Raw genomic sequence first — 18,801 nt, 5'->3', positions numbered from 1 at the left:
AAGGGTCCTCAAAAAAATTAAAAATAGAAATACCAAACCAGTAATCAGGGTATTTATCCAAAATAACTGAAATCAGGGTCTTAAAGAGGCATATACACCCCAGCGCAGCATTATTCACAACAGCCGAAATGTGGAAATAACCCGCGTGTCCATGGCCGGATGAGTGGATAAGGAGAATGTGGTGTATACCGCAATGGGGTGCTACTCAGACTTTAAAAGGAAAAACTCTGCCATGTGCGACAACATGGAGAACGTGGTGGACACTGCGTTAGGTAAATAAGCCAGTCACAGAAACTGTGTTAGTCGCTCAGTCGTGTCCAATTCTTTGCAACCCCAAGGACTGTAGCCCGCCAGGCTGTTCTATCCATGGGATTCTCCAGGCAAGAATACTGGACTGGGTTGCCATGCCCTCCTCCAAGAGATCTTCCCGACCCGAGGATCGAACCCAGGTCTCCTGCATTGCAGGCAGATTCTTTACTGTCTGAGCCACCAGCCAAGTGGTTAGTCATGGTCACAGAAGACCAAATTACTATGTCCGCTTATAGGAAGCATCTAAAATAGTTAAACCTACAGCAGAGAGTGGAACAGTGGTTGCCAGGGGCTGGAGGAGGAGAAGGAAATGGGAATTTGCTACTCAACAGGTATAAAGTTTCAGTTACGCAAGACAAATAATGAGTTCCAGAGATCTGCTCTACCACACTGCGCCCGTCATTAACAATACTGGATGGGGCACTTAAAAAGCTGTTAAAAGGGTAGATCTCATTTTAAAGTGTTCTGACCACAATTTTTAAAAATTTAATTAATAAAGTGATAGAATTAGAGTTTCTTGGGGGGATGAAACTAACTGTTCTCTATCCAGATTGTGGGGCGGTCACATGACATGAAGTCCATAGAAGAGTACACCCAAAAAAGGCCACTTTTACTGCATGTTAATTAAAGATAAAGCACAGAAAAATAAGTGACTATAATCGTATCTATCTCGTGTGACCAGTGTGATTTTCCAGTTCAATAACAGGCCCAGCACAGAGCACACACATCGGCAGCTGAGGAACTGTCAGGAACTGTCAGGCACCTCTGATAAGATGCGGACTGCCCCCTTTCCCCCTGAGAAATGCAAGCCGCAGACCAAAATTCAAGAGAAAAGTATTGCCAGCACCCAATGTTCAGGGACTTGCAACTAAAGTTTGGTAACAGCCAGGCCACTCATCTCAAATAGGGTTTCCACCTTTTGGATAAACAGAACATTCAGTCCATTTCAAACGGATCTTGCTTCCTGTCCAGCTGTGCTGCCCGGAAGGTTCCAAGAGGCAGCGTTCAAGGAAAGGATTATGCTTTCAGGTGTCTGAGCTGAGCTGGTCCCCTGGGGCCCCTTTGAAGTACCATCTGTGTGACCCAGCATCTCTGGGGGTCAATTTTCCTGGATGTAAAATAGGAATAATGCCCAGAGAGTGGAGAGATTTGTAAAGCACCTTCCATATTCCCCTAGCTCTTGGTAGCACAGGGAACCCTGAGTCCCCCCTGCCTCTCTTAAAAACGAACTCATAGACGCGTTGGCAGGCTTTTCTCCCTGGCCGGTACTTTTCCTGCACGCTGTTGTTTAATCGCTAAGTCGTGTCTGACTCTTTTTAGACCCCATAGACTGCAGCCTGCCAGGCTCCTCTGTCCATGGGATTTCCCAGGCAGGAATACTGGAGGGGGTTGCCATTTCCTTCTCCAGGGGATCCTCCCAACCCAGGGATAGAACCTGGGTCTCTTGCGTTGGCAGGTGGATTCTTCTTTCCCACTGAGCCACCAGGGAAGCCCTATTTTTCCTGCACAGACCAATGTAATTAAGTTAACAGACCTGAATGTTAAAGTTGACAACAATTAGGCTAATTACCACTTCCTTAAAGGATCAATTAGAGCTGTGTTTCCCAAACAATATTTTGAGAAATGGTAGTGGCCGCCCTATGAACCACATGGTGGCTTACAGAGTACATTTGGCAAAAGCTGGACTGAACCAAGTGACTCGGGTTCCTTTTGTGCAGGACTTCTCAGTCTTTAGTAAGCCATGCGCATGCTATGGATCTCCCAGGAGGGAACCCATTATGGAGCAGCACAGACCAGGAGATGTTGAGCTAGTCAACCTTACTGTACATCCAAAGCCCCTGGGAACCCTGGTAGACTACAGATGCAGATTCAGGGTGGGCCCTGTGACGCTGCCTTTCCAGCAAGCAAGCTCCGAGGTGATGCTGAAGTTGTTAACGTGGGACCACAGTGTGAAAAGTAAGGATATCAATGGTAAGGTAACGCCGCCCCCCGCTCCCCACCACCACTGACCTGCCATATTGACAGCGTTACTAGTGAAGAACCAACCCAGGAGAGGGAATGGGCTTTACTAGTGAAGAACCAACCCAGAGGAGGGAATGAGCAGGGTTGACCAATGGGACCAGACTCTGCCCCCCAACCTCCCCTGCAGGGACCCACTCCAGCATCTGGCCTTCCCTGTGCTCTCAGCCTACTAAAGATGGTTCTCCTGATATAGAGCAATCTCCTCAGTCTGAGCTGTGCACTGGGATCACACAGGGGCCTTTATAAAATACTGATGCCTCAACCTCCCACCCTCAGGTCCTGAGTACTGGGTCTGGAGAGCCACCTGAGTTTGGGGATTTTTAAAACTCCTCCAGTGATTCTTAACATTCCGAGTATTACTGATACAAGGGGAGTGGGTAAGTTTCACCCCAAACACCCTTCTCACACCCTGCTTGCCTCTCCACTACCGCCCAGGAGCAGTTCCAAAATTAAAAAAATGAACAGATTACCAGATGGGAAACAGAACTTAATGAATCCACAGCTGGCTAAAGATACTACAGTATCGAGCTCAGGAATCCAAACTGCCTCAGGAGGAGAGATTTTCCATCTCCTTCCATGTCTGGATGAGCACATAAACGTATGCCCTACACTCTAGAGCCCCAGGGGCTGGAGCAGGAAAACCTGGATCCTCCAGAGTGAGAGGCTCTAAGTCAAGGATCCTCAACCCCTGGGCCACAGACCAACACTGGTCTGTGGCCTGTTAGGAACTGGGCCCACACGGCAGAAGGTGAGCAGCGAGCGAGCTTCATCTGTATTTACAGCAGCTCCCCATCATTCGCCTTACCTCCTGAGCTCCAACTCCCGTCAGATCAGCGGCAGTATTAGATTCCCATAGGAGCGTGAACCCCAAACGTAATGCGCTTGAATCATCTTGAAACCATTCTTCCCCACCTCCCTGCACGTCCGTGGAAAAACCGTCTTCCGTGAAACCAGTCTCCAGTGCTGAAAAGGGTGGGGACCACTGCTCTAAATTACCATGAGACCATAGGAGGGGGTCGGGGGGTCTTTAAAGACAATTTTAGAATCAGGTATCAGACCACATGAGGCTAGTTTAAAAAAACAAGGGTTGGTGACTTTCTTAATGAGCACTTCTGGGAAAGGGTCAGAGATGAGAAAACCAACGAGTCCAACCAGAGGGCAATTCGGTTCTCTCTGAACTTGGTGGGTGGGAGGGGAAAGCTTTAGAGAGGAGCCCACAGGATACAAGCGGGGCTCTGGGGCAGAGAGCAGCATTCCAACCCCCATGACTTTCTGCTGATCCATCATGTCCCTTACCTCTGCTGCACCTCAACTGGCTCGTCTGTAAAGTGGGATAACAACAGTGTGTGCCTTGCAGGGTTACTGAGGGATTAAATGAGCACAGGAAGGATTCTTACATGAGTCAGGCACTAGTACGTGCTCAATAAACACAAAATACTGGCCTGATTTTCACCTAAAATGTTCCTCTGGTCTGATCTTTATTTCCCTTTTGCCCTCATTTTTAAGTCTATTTATATTTTTCTAAACTTGTTATAAAGTATGTGTTTCCATCAGCTTACCCAAGTTCTTTCTGGGACGAAGCAGGGCAGAAATGCAGGCACTCAGGTAGGCTGCTATCTGCCGAGTGCTGACTGCGAGCTCAGAGCCCGCCGTGGTGGCTGGGAGGCTGTTACTGGTGTAGGGAGTGAGGGGGGCTGCAGGGACCCCCTGGGGCAAGGCCACACGGGGAGCTAAGGAAATTGTCCTTGATCAGAGCTACAGGCCCCACTCGACGGCTGAAACCCGAATGTGAAAAAAATCATGTCAACTTCAGAAAGTTCCCCTGGGGCTCTGAGGAGCTCTACGGCCTCTTGGAGATGCCCACCACTCGGAAGGCGAGAGTGAGAGGCGATGGGGGCTGAGCCAAGATGCCAACAGCAGAGCTGGCAGCCCAGGCTTGAGAACCGTGTGGTCACACAGGGCCCCACGCTCGGAGGGCTGCGTTCAGACCTGGCTTAACATTCTGCTGTCACTGTTCCGACAACACTTTTCCAACAAGGGGTTCTGCATTTTCATTTTGCACTGGGCCCCACAAACTATGTAGCTGACCATACTCTGCAGAGACAGCTCATTTGTCCCTGCATCGACCCTACCGGGGAAGGCAACAAAGGTTGCCATCTCCTGAAAATGAAGACACTGAGGCTCAGAGAAGGTTAAGTTAACTCTTCCAGGGCCCGATGGTCAGTGACATGGGAGTATCACACCCCACGTCTTCGGGTTTCAACTCAGGGGCTGCCGCTGTGGGGGAGCTGGCCACCTCTGCATGCCTGAAAGTCCTGCTCAGGCTCCTCTGGGCCTGGGCAACGGGAACTGCACCCCTGCCCCCCACCGCAGGCCAAGGCAGAGACAGCAGGTGTTCTGGCCCCTGCAAGCCGGAACTGGGTCCCGGCAGGGCCAACACCCACGGAACTGGGTCACAAGGCCAGTTCCACCACTTCAAGGTCCAGCGACTAACGAAACAAAGCCCTGGGAGCAAGGCAAACACAAGTCACCTTTGAAAGCCCGGGGGCCCTCCTCTGTGGTCTGCCTACTCCCCCACCCCCGAGTACAACTTAGAGAAGCACATGCTCAAGGAAGAAAGGGGGGAAATGAAACACCCAGAGCTGAAAAGGTGCCCAGTAAAGGAAGAAATGGCATTATCAAATTATAATTGGCCTCCCTGACAGACTCTGAGAGACACGTCCTCAGGGCGAGGGTGGCCCTGGCAATTTTTTCTAGGCACTTGAGTTACAACAATGAAGGAAACAGATAAAAGTCTTTGCCTGAGGCAGCTCATGTTTTCATGGGAGGCAGAAAGAAAATAAGCACAAAACAATGAAGTGAATTATATAGTGTTAGGCGACAGGTGCTTCGATGAAATAATACCAATAACGAAAAGAGTGACCAAAATTTCCTGGGTGCTTACTCTGCATCTAAATGCTTTGTACACAGTGGCTCAGTTAATCTTCTCAACAATGGGTACTGTTTTCATCCCCATTTCACAAACAGGAAAGCACACAGGAGGTGAGGTCCCACAGGCACTAAGAAAGCAAGAAGTGCTAACAAGAAAGGGCAAGAGATTCCTTTCTCCCCCTTCTTGATTTTATTCTGTATTAAGGAGAGCAAAATGAGCAGGAAGCCTGGTTTTCTCCCTGCCCTCGAACTGGGAGAGGGGGAATTCAACTAGACTATGTCCCTCTCCATCTCCCGTGGTCTTTTTTTTTTTTTTGTATGAAGGGTTATTTAATTACAGTATGTACATTTCACTAAACGTAAGTTGAGCATAAATTGCACCACTATATACGTATAACAAAATTGATATGTGTTCTTAAACTTTCATACAGCTGTGACCACAATTCAGTGGCTGGATTTTATACTCTCAATAGGTTTATACAAACTACAGAACAAGAGATGAGTCAAGTGGCAAGTGGCAAGACAACTTTTCAAACGTCACCTACGCACACACGTAGAAGAGACTACAAAAAGACACATGTAAAACTGCAGGTCTCTGGGTTTGCTGGAGCAGCCCATATTGGTGGAGCGAATCCCCTGTAGTTACTGTTTAGTGATTCTTTTGCGACCACACGGACTGTAGATGACCAGGCTCCCTGACCATGTGATTTCCGAGGCAAGAATACAGCGAGTAGGTTGTCATGTCCTTCTCTCTCCCCCATGGTTTTTAAGAGATCTGAGAGGGCTGGGGACCCTCCAAGTCTTCCCTTTTTACCCACAACTAACAGACCAAGCTTCAAGGCTTTGGAGCCAACAGTCCCCAGTTTGAATCCCAGCTCCATCACTGCCTGGCCCTGGGCAAACAAGTCACATGTCGCCCAGCTCTGCAGTGGGGCACTGGGTGGAGGGCTGAGCACAGAGCAGACACTCAGTAAATGTTTGATCAGTGAACACTGAAGTGCATGGGATGGAGGACCCTTCCTTTGAACCTGAGCCCTGAATGGAGCACATCTTAGAAATGTAGGTTACTAGGCTCATCCTCCAAGGTGCGAATGGAAAGTGTTGAATACATTCTCACTGTTCTGGAGTAGCACAAGCTTTCAAGGAAATTGATTAAAACACCTCATTAAGCTGGGGCTCCCATGGCACCTGGACACGCCCAATCTCCAACTCAAGGGGCACGAAGTCAGGAACTCTGTGCAACCTGGGACCCTGGCCCACCCTTCAGTCTAGGGCAAGACCCTCAGCCCTCAACTTCCTTCCCTTAAAATGTGAGGTTAGGTGCAGCGTGAATGAATTGCATGCCCCAAAGCAGTGACTTCTTCAATAAGGTCAAAATCACCAAAACCTACTGAACCACACAGAAGACAGAGGCGAGGGCAGGAATCACCAGCCTGGGTGAGGGGAGGCTTTATGGAACCAGGAGTCGAAGTGCCAACTACAGATGTCTCGTGGCCTGAATGTTAACTGTTGCTATGAGGTCTGCCCCTGAATTCCATCAGAGGAGCCTTTCCTTGTGTGAAAACTACCCTGGTGGCAGCCCCAGGGCTGCGTGGAAGGGGCAGGCTGTGAAACAGCCACGGTGCCCACGGCAGGCCAAGCCCCACGCCCACCAGTGCAAGAGTTCCCAGGCCACTGTGCTCATCAGGCTGACACCCCAATATGCCCACACGCCTGGGGGGCACTGCCAGGCTTTTCTGCCAGGAAGGCTGGCACTTTACCCTGGCTTTGTTCACACCTGCAGGGAGGGACCAGAAGCCCTAGTCTGTGGGTGATGAAATGGCCTCATGGAGAGGCGGCTTGTCCACTAATATCCCACTTCTGAACTCCACACCCCACCAGGCTCTGAATTAAGCGCTTCTCAGGCTCTCAGCCCTACCAGGTGGGACTTTATTTTTAGCCCCAATCTGCAGGTGGTGACAGAGATACTGAGAGGGCTCAGACACTTGCCCAAGTCTCCAGCTGAGCAGTCCAGGGGAGGTCTGTACCCAGAGCCTTCGCCCCAACTTCTAGAATATACCAACCTGCTCAGTGGAGGGGACAGAGACAGGATCCTAATTCAGCTCGCACTAAATTCTAACCCACTGCTATTTTTTCCCTGGTATACACGTCCAGCAATGTTGCCTCAGGCCAGGGCAGCCCCTGGGACTCCATACCTCAAGGGAAAGTCTGGTGGAGACCCTTGTCAGTCAGGCTTCCAGAAGGCCTAGCCCAGCACAACGTGGACCAGGTGGCGGCCGGACCCCACAAAGGGCTCACTGTGCTGACTGCAGAAAGCCAAGGCCAGACCCGACTGGGCCCTCTCTGCACAGCCCTGCCCACAGGTCCCTGGTCTGGTCTCTTCCCCTCCCCCAAGGAGCCCCCAGACCCAGAGAACAGGAGTAGGACTAGCGGAGGGACAGGCCTCCAGCTGGAGCCAGTGGGGAGAGGCTGAGCCTACGGAAACCTGAAACCCTCCAGCAGCTGCCTGGTGGGAGGGGGCTGCAGAGCCCTGTGGACCCCTGGGGGCTCATCCAAGGTGCCCTGGCCGCACCTGTCACTGGGGTGGGGTTCAGGAAAGGCTCTGTAGAGGGGAGGAAGGAGATGGCTTCTTAGTTCTCTCGCGCCCATCTAGGGGAGGGAAGAAATCTGTTTCCCAGTATGGGGGGAAGGGGATGCGACTTTGCGAGGTGTCAGGGCAGCCTGGGGAGGGGGACCCCGAGAGGGAAGGAGCGGAGCGGCCCGAGAGGTGGGTGGCCTCGCTTCCCGCTGCACGAGGAGGCCCTCCGAGCCTCCGGCTGGCTTTGTGTGCGTCAGGGGGCCCGCCTGGAGTCCCCGAGGGCCGGCGGGGGCATGCACAGGGTGGGGGACTGCTTTTGCGTTTCAGGCGGGAGGGGCCCGCAGCGTGCCCGAGCACGCCCCGCGCCGGTGTTGCCACACTCACCTCCTGAAGTCAAAGGGCATCGTGCCGTCGCCGCCGCCGCCAGGGATGGGAGCGCTGCAGGCCAGGTGGGCCGCGGCGCCGCGTGGGTCCCAGCCGGCTGCCAACGCCGCCTCCGGCCGCCCCGCCCCCGCCGGCCGCCCCCCGCCTCCGACAGTCGCCGCTGCCTCCAGCCGCCGGGAAGTGACGCTCGGCTCAGCGCATTGGGCACCGCCCCCGCCCCCGGCCGCCCCTTCCGCCGCACCGTTAAAGGGGCCCAGGGGCTGGGGTACGGGGCTGGGTGCTGGGACGGAGGGGCGGGCCTTAGCGGGGCGCGCGGTGGGGCTCGAGGCTTGGAGAGGAAGGGAGCACCCAAAGATACAGTTATTCATGCCTTCCCAGCCCCCGCCCCCCACTGTTTTCCATCAATTCTCTGTGGCCTTGAGCAAATCCCACTGCCTCCGTTATTTTGCATTTGCAAACCAGTTTTCCTGAGTTGAGGCCTCCCTGATAGCTCTGTTGGTAAAGAATCCGCCTGTAATGCAGGAGACCCCGGTTCCATTCCTGGGTCGGGAAGATCCGCTGGAGAAGGGATAGGCTACCCACTCCAGTATTCTTGGGCTTTCCTGGTGGCTCAGCTAGTAACGAATCCGCCCGCAATGCGGGAGACCTGGGTTTGATTCCCTGGGTTGGGAAGATCCCCTGGAGAAGGGAAAGGCTACCCACTCCAGTATTCTGACCTGAAGAATTCCATGGACTGTACAATCCATGGGGTCCCAAAGAGTTGGACACGACTGAGCGACTTTCACTTTCTTGAGTTGTGCAAATTAAATGGCATGGTACAGATTTGGGCTATGCACAGCATCTAACTCTGAGTAAAGGGCCTAATACCGTGACAGAAAGGTGGAGGTCAGGCAGGCCTAGATTTGTAAAGTGGACCCAAACACATCCCTGCTGATCCTCTCTGGGAAACACGCTGGGCTTCTCTGAGCCCACACCCCTTTCCACATCTGCAGGAAGAAGCTGATGATGCTTACCAGAGGAGGTTTTTCCTGGGGATCCAATGAGAAAGTTGGGAGACTGCGTAGTGTGATGCCTGGCACCTAGTAAAGGCTTGTCACCTGAAGCTGTTGTGTTTGGCCTGCTAGCTCTACTTCTCTGCTTGCATCTTCAGTACATGGTTCATTTCAGTGGTATTCACTGAGCCTGGCTCTGAGCCCAGTCTATTGTGGACGGCAGACGAAGACCTGTTATGTGACTTGGCCCAGGGTGGACCTCTCTGAGCCTCAGTTTCCTTCTGTGAAATTCACAGGTAATCAGCATCTCCTTTCAGGATTGCTGAATGAGAGGAGCTGGTAGTTGTAATACAAGACCCAGGTGGAGGAAACTCATTTTGAACTTCCCCTTCTATGACTGGCCCCACCTCCAAGGCTTTGCTAACACAGAAGCCTAAAAAATCCCAGGGGAGGAAGGGGGGCGGTGGGGCTCATGTTCAAAAAGCATGGCCAGCAGGCCATGTCTTGTCTATAAATAGAGGGAAATGGTGGTACCTGTTCCTTTGGGAGGATTCAGAATGCATGGTGCCAGTTCCTGTCTGGTGTAGGGTGTGGGCTGTGAACCGCACTCTTCCTCTGGACCCTATACAGTGTTGCCTCTTCTTCCCTTTTCTTTCATTCATTCATTCAGCCAACAAGGGGCCTGGTACTCTTGGGAGAGAGAAGGAAATCTCAGCTGGAACTTGAGTCCTAGGAGCAGTAGAAAGGTGAAAGGGGCCTTGAGTAGCCACTGAGCCCGAAAGACTGTTTGCCTGGCCTTCTATAGGAGGGGAGTCACACAGTGGTGAGCATTTGACAATGAGTCCTCCCCCTCAAAGTCTGGTCCACAGCCTGGTGCTGGTCCACCAGCCAACTGCAAAGGCGCCATGGGGCACATTCTCAGCCCTAGCCCAGACCTATTGAATTAAATGTGCATTTCATGCGGTCTCCAAAAGATTCATTGGCACATTTAATTCCTAGAGACACTGTGATAAAGGACCACGTTTTGGGGGGTTAGGGCACTTCTGCATTTGCTGTTTCTTTTGCCTTGAGCACGTTCATCTCTCTGTGTTCCACCCTGCTGCAATGAACAGAGACTATGCATGCCTCCCAAGAGATTCTCCCTTTCTTCATAACTCTTAGCTATGGTAACAGAGTCCATGCTCCAGCCAAACTGCGTGGGGTCACATTCTAGTCTGTCTACTTACTAATTTATCTTACTTCTGTACCTCAGTTTCCTCATCTGTAAAATTAGGACAATAATACTACCTCCCGCATAGACGTGTTGTAAGGATAAAATGTGTCAATGAATGTCAAGGATTTAGGAGAGTGCCTGGCACAGATTAAATGTAAGAGAGGTTTGACTATGGTTGCTATTTTTGCATGAAGATGGAACTCCCAATTTTTGGCTGGGCATATGGGTGCTCAGAATGAAAGTTACATTTCCTAGCTTCCCTTGTAGCTAGGTGTGGCCATGTGACTAAGTTCTGGCCACTGAGATGTAAAGAGATGTAGCTGCTTCAGGGATTCTCGGTGGACGTTACCCATTGTGTCCCTCTCTCCCTCTGGCTACCCAGAATGTGGATGCCACCATCCTGCTGCATTCAGTGAAGGTCGTGTAGAGCAGAGCAACAAGATAGAGGGAGCCTGGGCCCCTGCCCTTGAATGACACAGTACCTGTCCTCGAACATCTCCCCAAACTTCTAAGCCAAGGAGAAACACACATGTCTGGTTTAAGTTACTGTTATTTTGTATTTTCAGACACTCACACCTGAACCTAATACTAGTACACCTGCCCAGCCTAGTTAATTTCTTGACTTGGTTTAACTACCGCGTGCAGAATAGGCCAGGATCCCCATTATATGGTCACATGGCACCCATAGGTTTTTAGGGGGAGAAATTGTCACAGTTTGTGATGAGATTATTATTAATTGGCTAGTGTCTACCTCCCCATGTTGACTGGAAGTTCTCCGTGGAGGGTGGATGTCTGTTTGCACATCACTGTATCCTAGCAACCAACCAGAGCCTGCACATGGTGTGGCAGGTGGTAGGGGGCCATAACTATGTATTGAAGGCTGAATGGCAGTTTCCCAGAGAGGCAGGCCTTCTGTAAGAATTCCCAGAGAGAATGGGAGGAGGGGACACATCAACAAAGATCTCTGTGGGGACTCTTGAGGTCTGTAAGCCAGTTCCAGATGGCCTGTGTGCCCAGAAGACAGTGTAAGACGGGACAAAGGAAATCAGACGTTGTGTTACAGTAAATGAGAAAACCCTGCATCTCTTGACCAAGGGAGTAACTTACTACAAACTGAGTTTTAGGATTGCTAATCTTTCAGGACCCTATCATAGCCAGCCTCAAGTGGCTGATATTCCCATGCCTTTGTGTAATCACCTCCCACAATGTGAAGTGCCAAGCTGGGTAACCAACAGGGCATTGCAGAAATCACCTCATATGACTCTGCAGGCTGGGTAGTAAGGGCATTGAGGCTTCTCCTTAGGCTCTCCTGAATCACTTGTTCTGGAGAAAACCAGCTTCTAAGTCATAAAGATACTCAAGCACGGTTAGAGAGGGATTGGATGGCAAAGAACTGAGGCCTCCTGCCAACAGCCATGTGAGCGAGTCATCCTAGAAGTGGATCCTTAGCCTCTAAGTCTTCAGAGCTGCAGCTCCAGCCCACAGCTTAACTACAGCCGAGGGAGAAGCCCTCATCCAGAGCCACTCATCTAAGTCGCTCCTGGATTCCTCCTGAGTCTTAGAAACTTTGTGAGATAATAAATGTTTAGTGTAAGCCACTAACTCCTGGGTATTCAGTTACACAGTGTAGACAGTCAATAAAGACTCCATCCCCCATTCCTTGTTCTACCAGCACCTTCTCCCTGCCTTCTTCTGCCTCACCCCCACAGGCTTAGTGAATTGGTAAAGCACTGCAATCAGATGACTCTCTAGCTGAGAGACATGGACACACAGTTTAACTAGCTGGTTGTCTGAGTATGCAGTGAAGAATAAAATACCTTTCCTGTGGCAGGTAACCTCTAAAATCACCATCCCAATAAACCCACCTCCTTGTATCCAAACCTTTCATAATCTCCGTCCTTACAATGTAGGCTGGACTTGTGATTCACTTTGAATGAACAGAATATGGTAGATACAGTGGCATGTCGCTCCTAAGACTAAGATACAGAAAGATTGTGGCTTCTGCCTTGAACACTGTTTCTCAGATCAACCGTTTTGGGCAAGCCAGCAGCCCTGTGGAGAGGTCCTGTGGGAGAGCTCGCTAGTGAATCTTCTGGCACCTGACAGCAACCATGTGATTGAACTTGGAGTGGATCCCTCAGCTCAGTTGAGCCTTGAGATGACCACAGCCCTGACCCACAACTTGACTGCAACCTCCCAGGAGACCTTGACCCAGAGGCATTGGGCTGAGCTGCATCTGGATCCCATGAAATGAGAAGTTTGTTGTTCTAAGCAACTAAGTTTGGGACAATTTGTTAGGCAGCAACAGGTAACAAATACATGGCCCTAAAAGCTTGCTGTAAAGATGAAGTAACATGTACAGGGCCAGGCATATAGCAGGTGCTAATTAAATGCTTGCCGAATGAATCAATTGATAAACACATGAACATTCTATAATGTAGAAAGTTCCCTGGCTCCAATTGCTCACTGATCTCTATGCCCTCTTGCCAAACACATCACGGAAAGTTGTTTGAGGCAGGGAAATGCCCAAGTCAGAATTGTTTTTCTGTAATAGGAGCCTGGTTTGTGTTCTAGGGGTGTGGCTGGTTCAACTGTGGCCTGGATGAAGAGCTTAAGAAATAATAGTCCTTTGTCAGCTTGAAGAGGTGTTGAGGGTAACTTGGGCCTCATAACAGGCTTCTGAACAAATTCTCCTTTCTTGCTCTGGAAAGTCTCCTGGCCAGCTAGAAGACTGTCATTCATTCACTCATCCATTTTAAGTTATTCAGTGGACACCTCTCTATGACAGGTCCTCTGGCTGCAGAAAGAAGCACGACACGTCCCTGTGTTTGGGAAGCAGGGAGTAGGTAAGCAGAAGTGTGCTGCTATGACAAAAACTCAAGTTCAGGAGCCCCAACTCCTGTGCAAGTACAGTTTCATGCTAAGTGCTGTGTTAGGGGCAGCACCAGAGGTTCTAGGAGGCTGGTAGAGCGTTCCTAATACTACGCATGGAAATAAATTGGTCTGAACACTTTCAGTTCAAGGTGGCTGAGATCATCTCAAATTAACATATCCTGCCTAGGGCCAGAGAGAGAGAAACAAAGAGAAAAAAAAAAGAAAGAAAGAAGAAAGATAAGTCCAGACGTAGATTTGGTTTCAGGCACTTCAATAATTGCATCAGGAATCTCTCTTCCCATCCCTAGGCCCACCTTTAAAAAAAAATTTTTTTTTTCTTTTGCTGTGCCATAAGACATGTGGGATCTGCCTTGGATGTGCAGAGTCTTAACCACTGGACCACCAGGGAAGTCCCATAGGCTCATCTTTTAAATTCTGACTTTTTCTCTAGAGAGGCTTTCCTTTTGTGCTGGCAAAATGCTTGCCTGAAGCTCCAGGCTGTTTTTCCAGCTCTGCAACTCCGGCAGCTGAAGGCAAGCTCTTTCCTGCTGCCTCAGGCAAAGGCTCCTGGGCTGACCCTCAGGGGTTCTCATTGGTGGCAGACCAGAATAGTGGGCTCAGGAGAAGGGATAGGCCAAGCCTAGACTGAATGCCCACCCTCGAGCCTGGAGTGGAATCAGCCTTATTCAACACACACAGATTCAGATGGAAGAAGTGTGGTTTCCTAAAGAAAGGTCAGGGGTGGGAATTCCCTGGTGGTCCAGTGGTTAGGACTCAGTACTTTCACTGCTGAGATTTAATCCTTTGTCGGGGAACTAAGACCCCAGAGCAAGGCATCCAAAGAAGGAGAGGATGTTGGGAGGAAAAATCGTCAGGTATCTTCTACAGGGAGTTAGGAAAAGCTTTGAGGAAGAAGAATCTGAGCTGAGACCTTGAAGAATAAGTAGATTTTAGGGAGAAAAGCAAGTTGAGTGCGTTAAGTTATCTATTGCTGTGTAACAAATTATCCCAAACTTAAACAGCAATTTATTGCCTTGCAGTTTCTGATGGTCAGGAATCCAGGAGCAGCTACTTTGGTGGTTCTGGCTCAGGATCCATGATGAAGCTGCAGTCAAGGTGTTGGCCAAGGCTGCAGTCTCAAGACGACTGGAGCGGGTGGATCCAGGCTCACCCACGGGGCTGTTGGAGGAGAGTTTAGCCCTCGCCACGTGGGCCTGTCCTTAACACTGGTCATGACATGGCTTCTCCCTGCCAAGTAAGAGAGTCAGCCTTCTATGAAGTCTCTCCAAGGAGCGTGCTGTCTAGCCTCCACTCGAAGGGAGGGAATCTCACAAGGGTGTGAATACCAGGAGGTGGGGGTCATCTTGGGGGCTGGATACATCCTGGGAAGGACACAAAAGCATGGCGCTGGGAGAGCAGGCGGCAAGGCTGTGGCCGTGGGTTACGTCAAGCTGGAGAGGTAAGTAGGTGGGGACTGGGTTGTGAAGGGCTTTGAGAGACGTGTTCAAAGCGTGAACTTTCTTCTACAGACAGTTAGGGGCTCTGAAGTACATAAAGCGGGGTTGCGTCACAATATTTTGATTTAAGGCTTTGTGGGAACCCAATATATGTCCTCCCTTTCCCAGCTGTGCTTGGAACAAATGGGACTACTATCTGCATTGGGGCTTCCTGACGGTGAACCTCTGAATGTGGCATACACAGGCAGGCACAGGAAGGGCAGGAGAAGGTCAGGCCTCCCTGGGGTGAACTGGGATAAGGCAGAGTAGAACGCGGTTCCCTGTGGACAGCCTCCTTCCCAAAGAGCTGGACAGCATAGTCACAGACCCCAGGTGACAATTTGCCAATCAGAATTCACCCATCTCCCCAGACAGTAGGTGAGGGGACCCCTCAAGTATTGAGGGAAACCCCTTCTTGTGAAAATCAAAGGAGAACACAAGCACGCCTCCCATCAGCCATCCGCAAGTTTTAGACAGGGCACATCTGGCTGTCTCTGCTGTGGCATTTCATCCATGCTTTTCAAGACCTGAGAAGTTCACCGGGCTGAGGTCCCACTCCACTCGGTGCTCCTTTCTGCCGGCAGCAGTCAGCTCCGACGGCTTGGTGACTCGGCATCACCTGGGCATCTTCCTCATCTCTTTCTGGCCTGAAGTTCACCTGGACCCTTTCCTCCGCAGTCTGTGGTGTGGCTTGGGGCTGGGTGGGGCCTGCACCTTGGGTGTCTCCCAGCGGCTTCATCCCCCATGGCTCCTCCCTCCATCCCTGCCCCTTGGCTGAACCTGGGGACCTTGGGGAGGCCTTTGTGTGGCCCGGGCATGAGTGTGTGTTGTGGTGTGTGGGACACCCAGGGAGCAGATGGGGCTGTTCTCCTGGCTGAGGGCGGAGCTGTGTTTCCTCGGGGTGGGTTGGTGGCGGGCTGGGTGTTAAGCCAACCTTGACCCTGAGGAGGAAACAGAAAAGGAAACCCTGGAAGGCTCTGGGTGTGACTCCCGTGCAACTGAAGTAAATCCCTTCAGCTCTCTGAGCTTCAGCCTCTCCATCTGTAAATTGTGGATCTCCGGTTGTTCACTCAACACTCAAGCTGATGATTTGCTAGTGTACAAGGCTGAAATTTCCCTCACGCAGGAGTGTATAGCACCCCCAAAATAGTGGTAAATATAGGTAAGCCCAATAATAATGTGCCTCTGGCAAGATTCATGTATTCCAAGGTGCCTGCAAACGGAGAAAAATCAGATGAAAATCGGGCTCACTGGAACCCCAAGAGCTGCATAATGAGAGGTGAGGTCAAAGGTGGAAGGGAAAGCTTTGAAGTCAGAGGTCAGAATCCCAAGCCTAGTTCAGCCGATACCTGTCTGAGTCACCTTGCTGCTGCTGCTGCTGCTAAGTCGCTTCAGTCGTTTCCGACTCTGGCGACCCCATAGACAGCAGCCCACCAGGCTCCGCTGTCCCTGGAGTCACCTTGGGGCTGTCTGATTTCCCACCATAATCGCCGTTTCCTGCTCTGCAAAATGGAGAGAATGCCCACCTCACGAGATAGTTGAGGGGGTGAGTGTTTATCCAGTGGTCATATGTGAACTCCCCCTGCCTTGGATCTGGGTTTAGCTGGATACCAAGTCCCATCCGCCCCTCCGGTCTCATGGCCGTATTGGTGAAGTGAAGAGATCTGAAGGACGACCAAGCCCTCTCCTTGCTCTGTGAATTTGTTCTATCCTCTCATTTTTCTCCTTCTTTCCAGAGCAAGTACATTTTTAGCAGACCCGAGACGTGGTTTCCTATGTGAGTTAAATTCAAGAAATCCTAAAAAATAAAATAAAATAAATACATAAGTATAAATGAAAGAAATCCTCACTGAGCTCTAGTCAGTGGGTTGTTTTTTTTGTTTGTTTGTTTGTTTTTCGGCTGTGCTCCATGGTATCTGGGATCTTAGTTCCCCAACCAGGGATTGAACCCAGACCCCTGTATTGGAAGCATATAGTCTTCACCAGTGGATCACCAGGGAAGTCCCAGTGTTTAGGTATTTTGGATGAAGGAGACATTAACTCTAGCTTCCTCGCCAGAAGAGTCACCCCACTCATCATTCACACTCAGAGTCATCAAAAGACCACTGCTTTTTCTGCCCTGACTCCATTCAAGTCTATATTGATCAAAGACTCTAATCTGGCCTCAGTCAGGGTTTTCAAAATAGGATTGGCTTTTGTGAGATGTTTTTGTTTTCTCAAATTAATTATTTAAAGAAACAGTGATAATTTAATTTAAAAAGTAACTATTTAAAAAGATATTCAAACAGGAAAGGGGGTTCACAGTGGAAAATGAAGTCTCTCTTGTCCTCCCAGCCCCTAGCAAGGGCACCCACTTCTGAAGGTTTTCTTCAGTGGACTGGGCCTTTTGGTGGCCAGGGGTGACCCCAGCCTTTCTTTGGGAAGGCAGTGGAAGCCAGCATCTCTCTACTTTGCCAGCCAGGAGCTCTGAGGCCAGGAGAGAGGAGGCAGAGTGGAGCTTCCCATGGAGCCGAGGGTCTACCAGAAAGTCAGAGGGAGGGCAGTATCCTGGGCAGGGTGGGGACACTGAGGATGGAATTGAGTCCCTCAGGTGGTCTCTCGGGGAGACTGTGGGGTCTCAGGTTCACCAAGGGAGACCTTTAACCCACTTGCAAGAGACCCACCACCTTATTAGAGAGGTCTTCTACAAATATTTGCTGAGTGACTATGACAGGCCTTCTGGCCTTCACCTAGGGTTGGAATTGGGAAATGGGGCTGGAAAGGCCCCAGATCTCACTGTGAGAGCAAGCAGGAGGGAACGCTGACCAAACATCTTCTCACTGTCAAGGACTTTTTTTAGGTTATTTTAAAATTAATTTTTAAATACACAAGTAGTATAGGAATACATTTTCCATGTGAAAAAAAAGAAAAGAAAACTGTACAGATAAGGCTAAATCTTCCTTTGACCTCTAACTCCAGTCTTGGTTTTCTTCTACCTCTCTAGAAGGAATCGCTATTTTCAATTTGGTGTGAATCTTGCTAACATTTTTCTCTGCATTTTGGCTTGTGTTTGTTTCATACATATTCTTCTGCCACTTCATTTTTGGATTGATAATATATCTGGGAGGTTTCTTTTCAGGCGGATACAGATCTATGCTCAGGGCTTCCATGGGTGGTGTTTCACGTCAGCCCCACTCCAGAAGAGCAAGCATGGCTCAGAGAGCCAGGTGACTCACCCCAGAGGGTGAGAAGGGGAGCAGGATTCAGACGTGGATTTGTCTGAGTTTGGATTGTACCTGCCCTTTACCCAATCTGCTTGTGGTTTGTGCTCTAAGTTTCCTGGTTTATGATATCATCTATTTTAATGGCAGATTAATCATAATGCAAGAGACAAATCAACTACCTCCATTCCCTGTTAAAATACCTACATGGCCCCCCAGTTTGCAAAGGACTGGGTCTAAGTCCCTCGACTGGGTAAGAATAGATCTTTTGGACAGAGGGCTTCTTATCATTTCTCCAGCTCCCTGTGGCCAGGCCCCGCCTGGTCATTAGTTCTCCATCCAGCGTGTGTTTTCTGACACCTCCAAGCAATTTGCTCCATTCTGACACTGTCTACCTGGAGATAGCATTAAATCCCACAAGCTAAGTGCCCACTGCCCCGCTTCGATGCCATTCTCAAGTCCAGGTTGTCACCTGTGCTTCTGAGTGGCCAGCAAGGGGAGGTTCCCATGAGCCCCTCTTTGGGTTCAATTAACTTACTAGAGTGGCTCTCGGTTTACCAGTTTATTATAAAGGATATTATAAAGGATGCAGATGAGAGTCAGATGAAGTACTTGGGACGAGATATGTGGAAGGGGCTTCCATGCCTTCTCCAAGGAACCACTCTGCCAGCACCTCCACATGTTCACCAACCTGGAAACTCTCTGAACCTCATCGTTTTGAATTCTTACAGAGGCTTCATTAATTACATTAGCACTATGGATTAAATCATTGGGCATTAGTAATTGAACTCAATCTCCAGCC

The 18,801-nt window shown here is 50.2% G+C and overlaps 1 protein-coding gene and 1 long non-coding RNA gene across 2 annotated transcripts in view; both read right to left on the bottom strand.

The window, feature by feature from the left end:
* ERGIC1 (endoplasmic reticulum-golgi intermediate compartment 1) overlaps positions 1-8,399 on the bottom strand; it is a 115,964-nt gene extending 107,565 nt beyond the window's left edge. Inside the window, exon 1 of the mRNA XM_055554711.1 lies at positions 8,225-8,399. Within this exon, the coding sequence (XP_055410686.1) occupies positions 8,225-8,244 (20 nt within the window). The 5' untranslated portion in view covers positions 8,245-8,399. The remainder of the gene's footprint in view (positions 1-8,224) is intronic.
* A 5,907-nt stretch (positions 8,400-14,306) lies between these two features.
* On the bottom strand, positions 14,307-15,621 carry LOC129632954 (uncharacterized). The gene is made up of 2 exons (XR_008704769.1): positions 15,340-15,621; positions 14,307-14,551 (listed from the first exon to the last, which is right to left on the bottom strand). It is a non-coding gene; the product is annotated as an uncharacterized LOC129632954 (long non-coding RNA).
* Positions 15,622-18,801: the final 3,180 nt, after the last annotated feature.

Source organism: Bubalus kerabau, chromosome 18 (assembly GCF_029407905.1).
Source record: "Bubalus kerabau isolate K-KA32 ecotype Philippines breed swamp buffalo chromosome 18, PCC_UOA_SB_1v2, whole genome shotgun sequence".
Classification (NCBI taxonomy): Eukaryota; Metazoa; Chordata; class Mammalia; order Artiodactyla; family Bovidae; genus Bubalus; species Bubalus kerabau.
The sequence above is the reverse complement of the archived record's forward strand: the minus strand, read 5'-3'. Positions and strand labels throughout refer to the sequence as shown.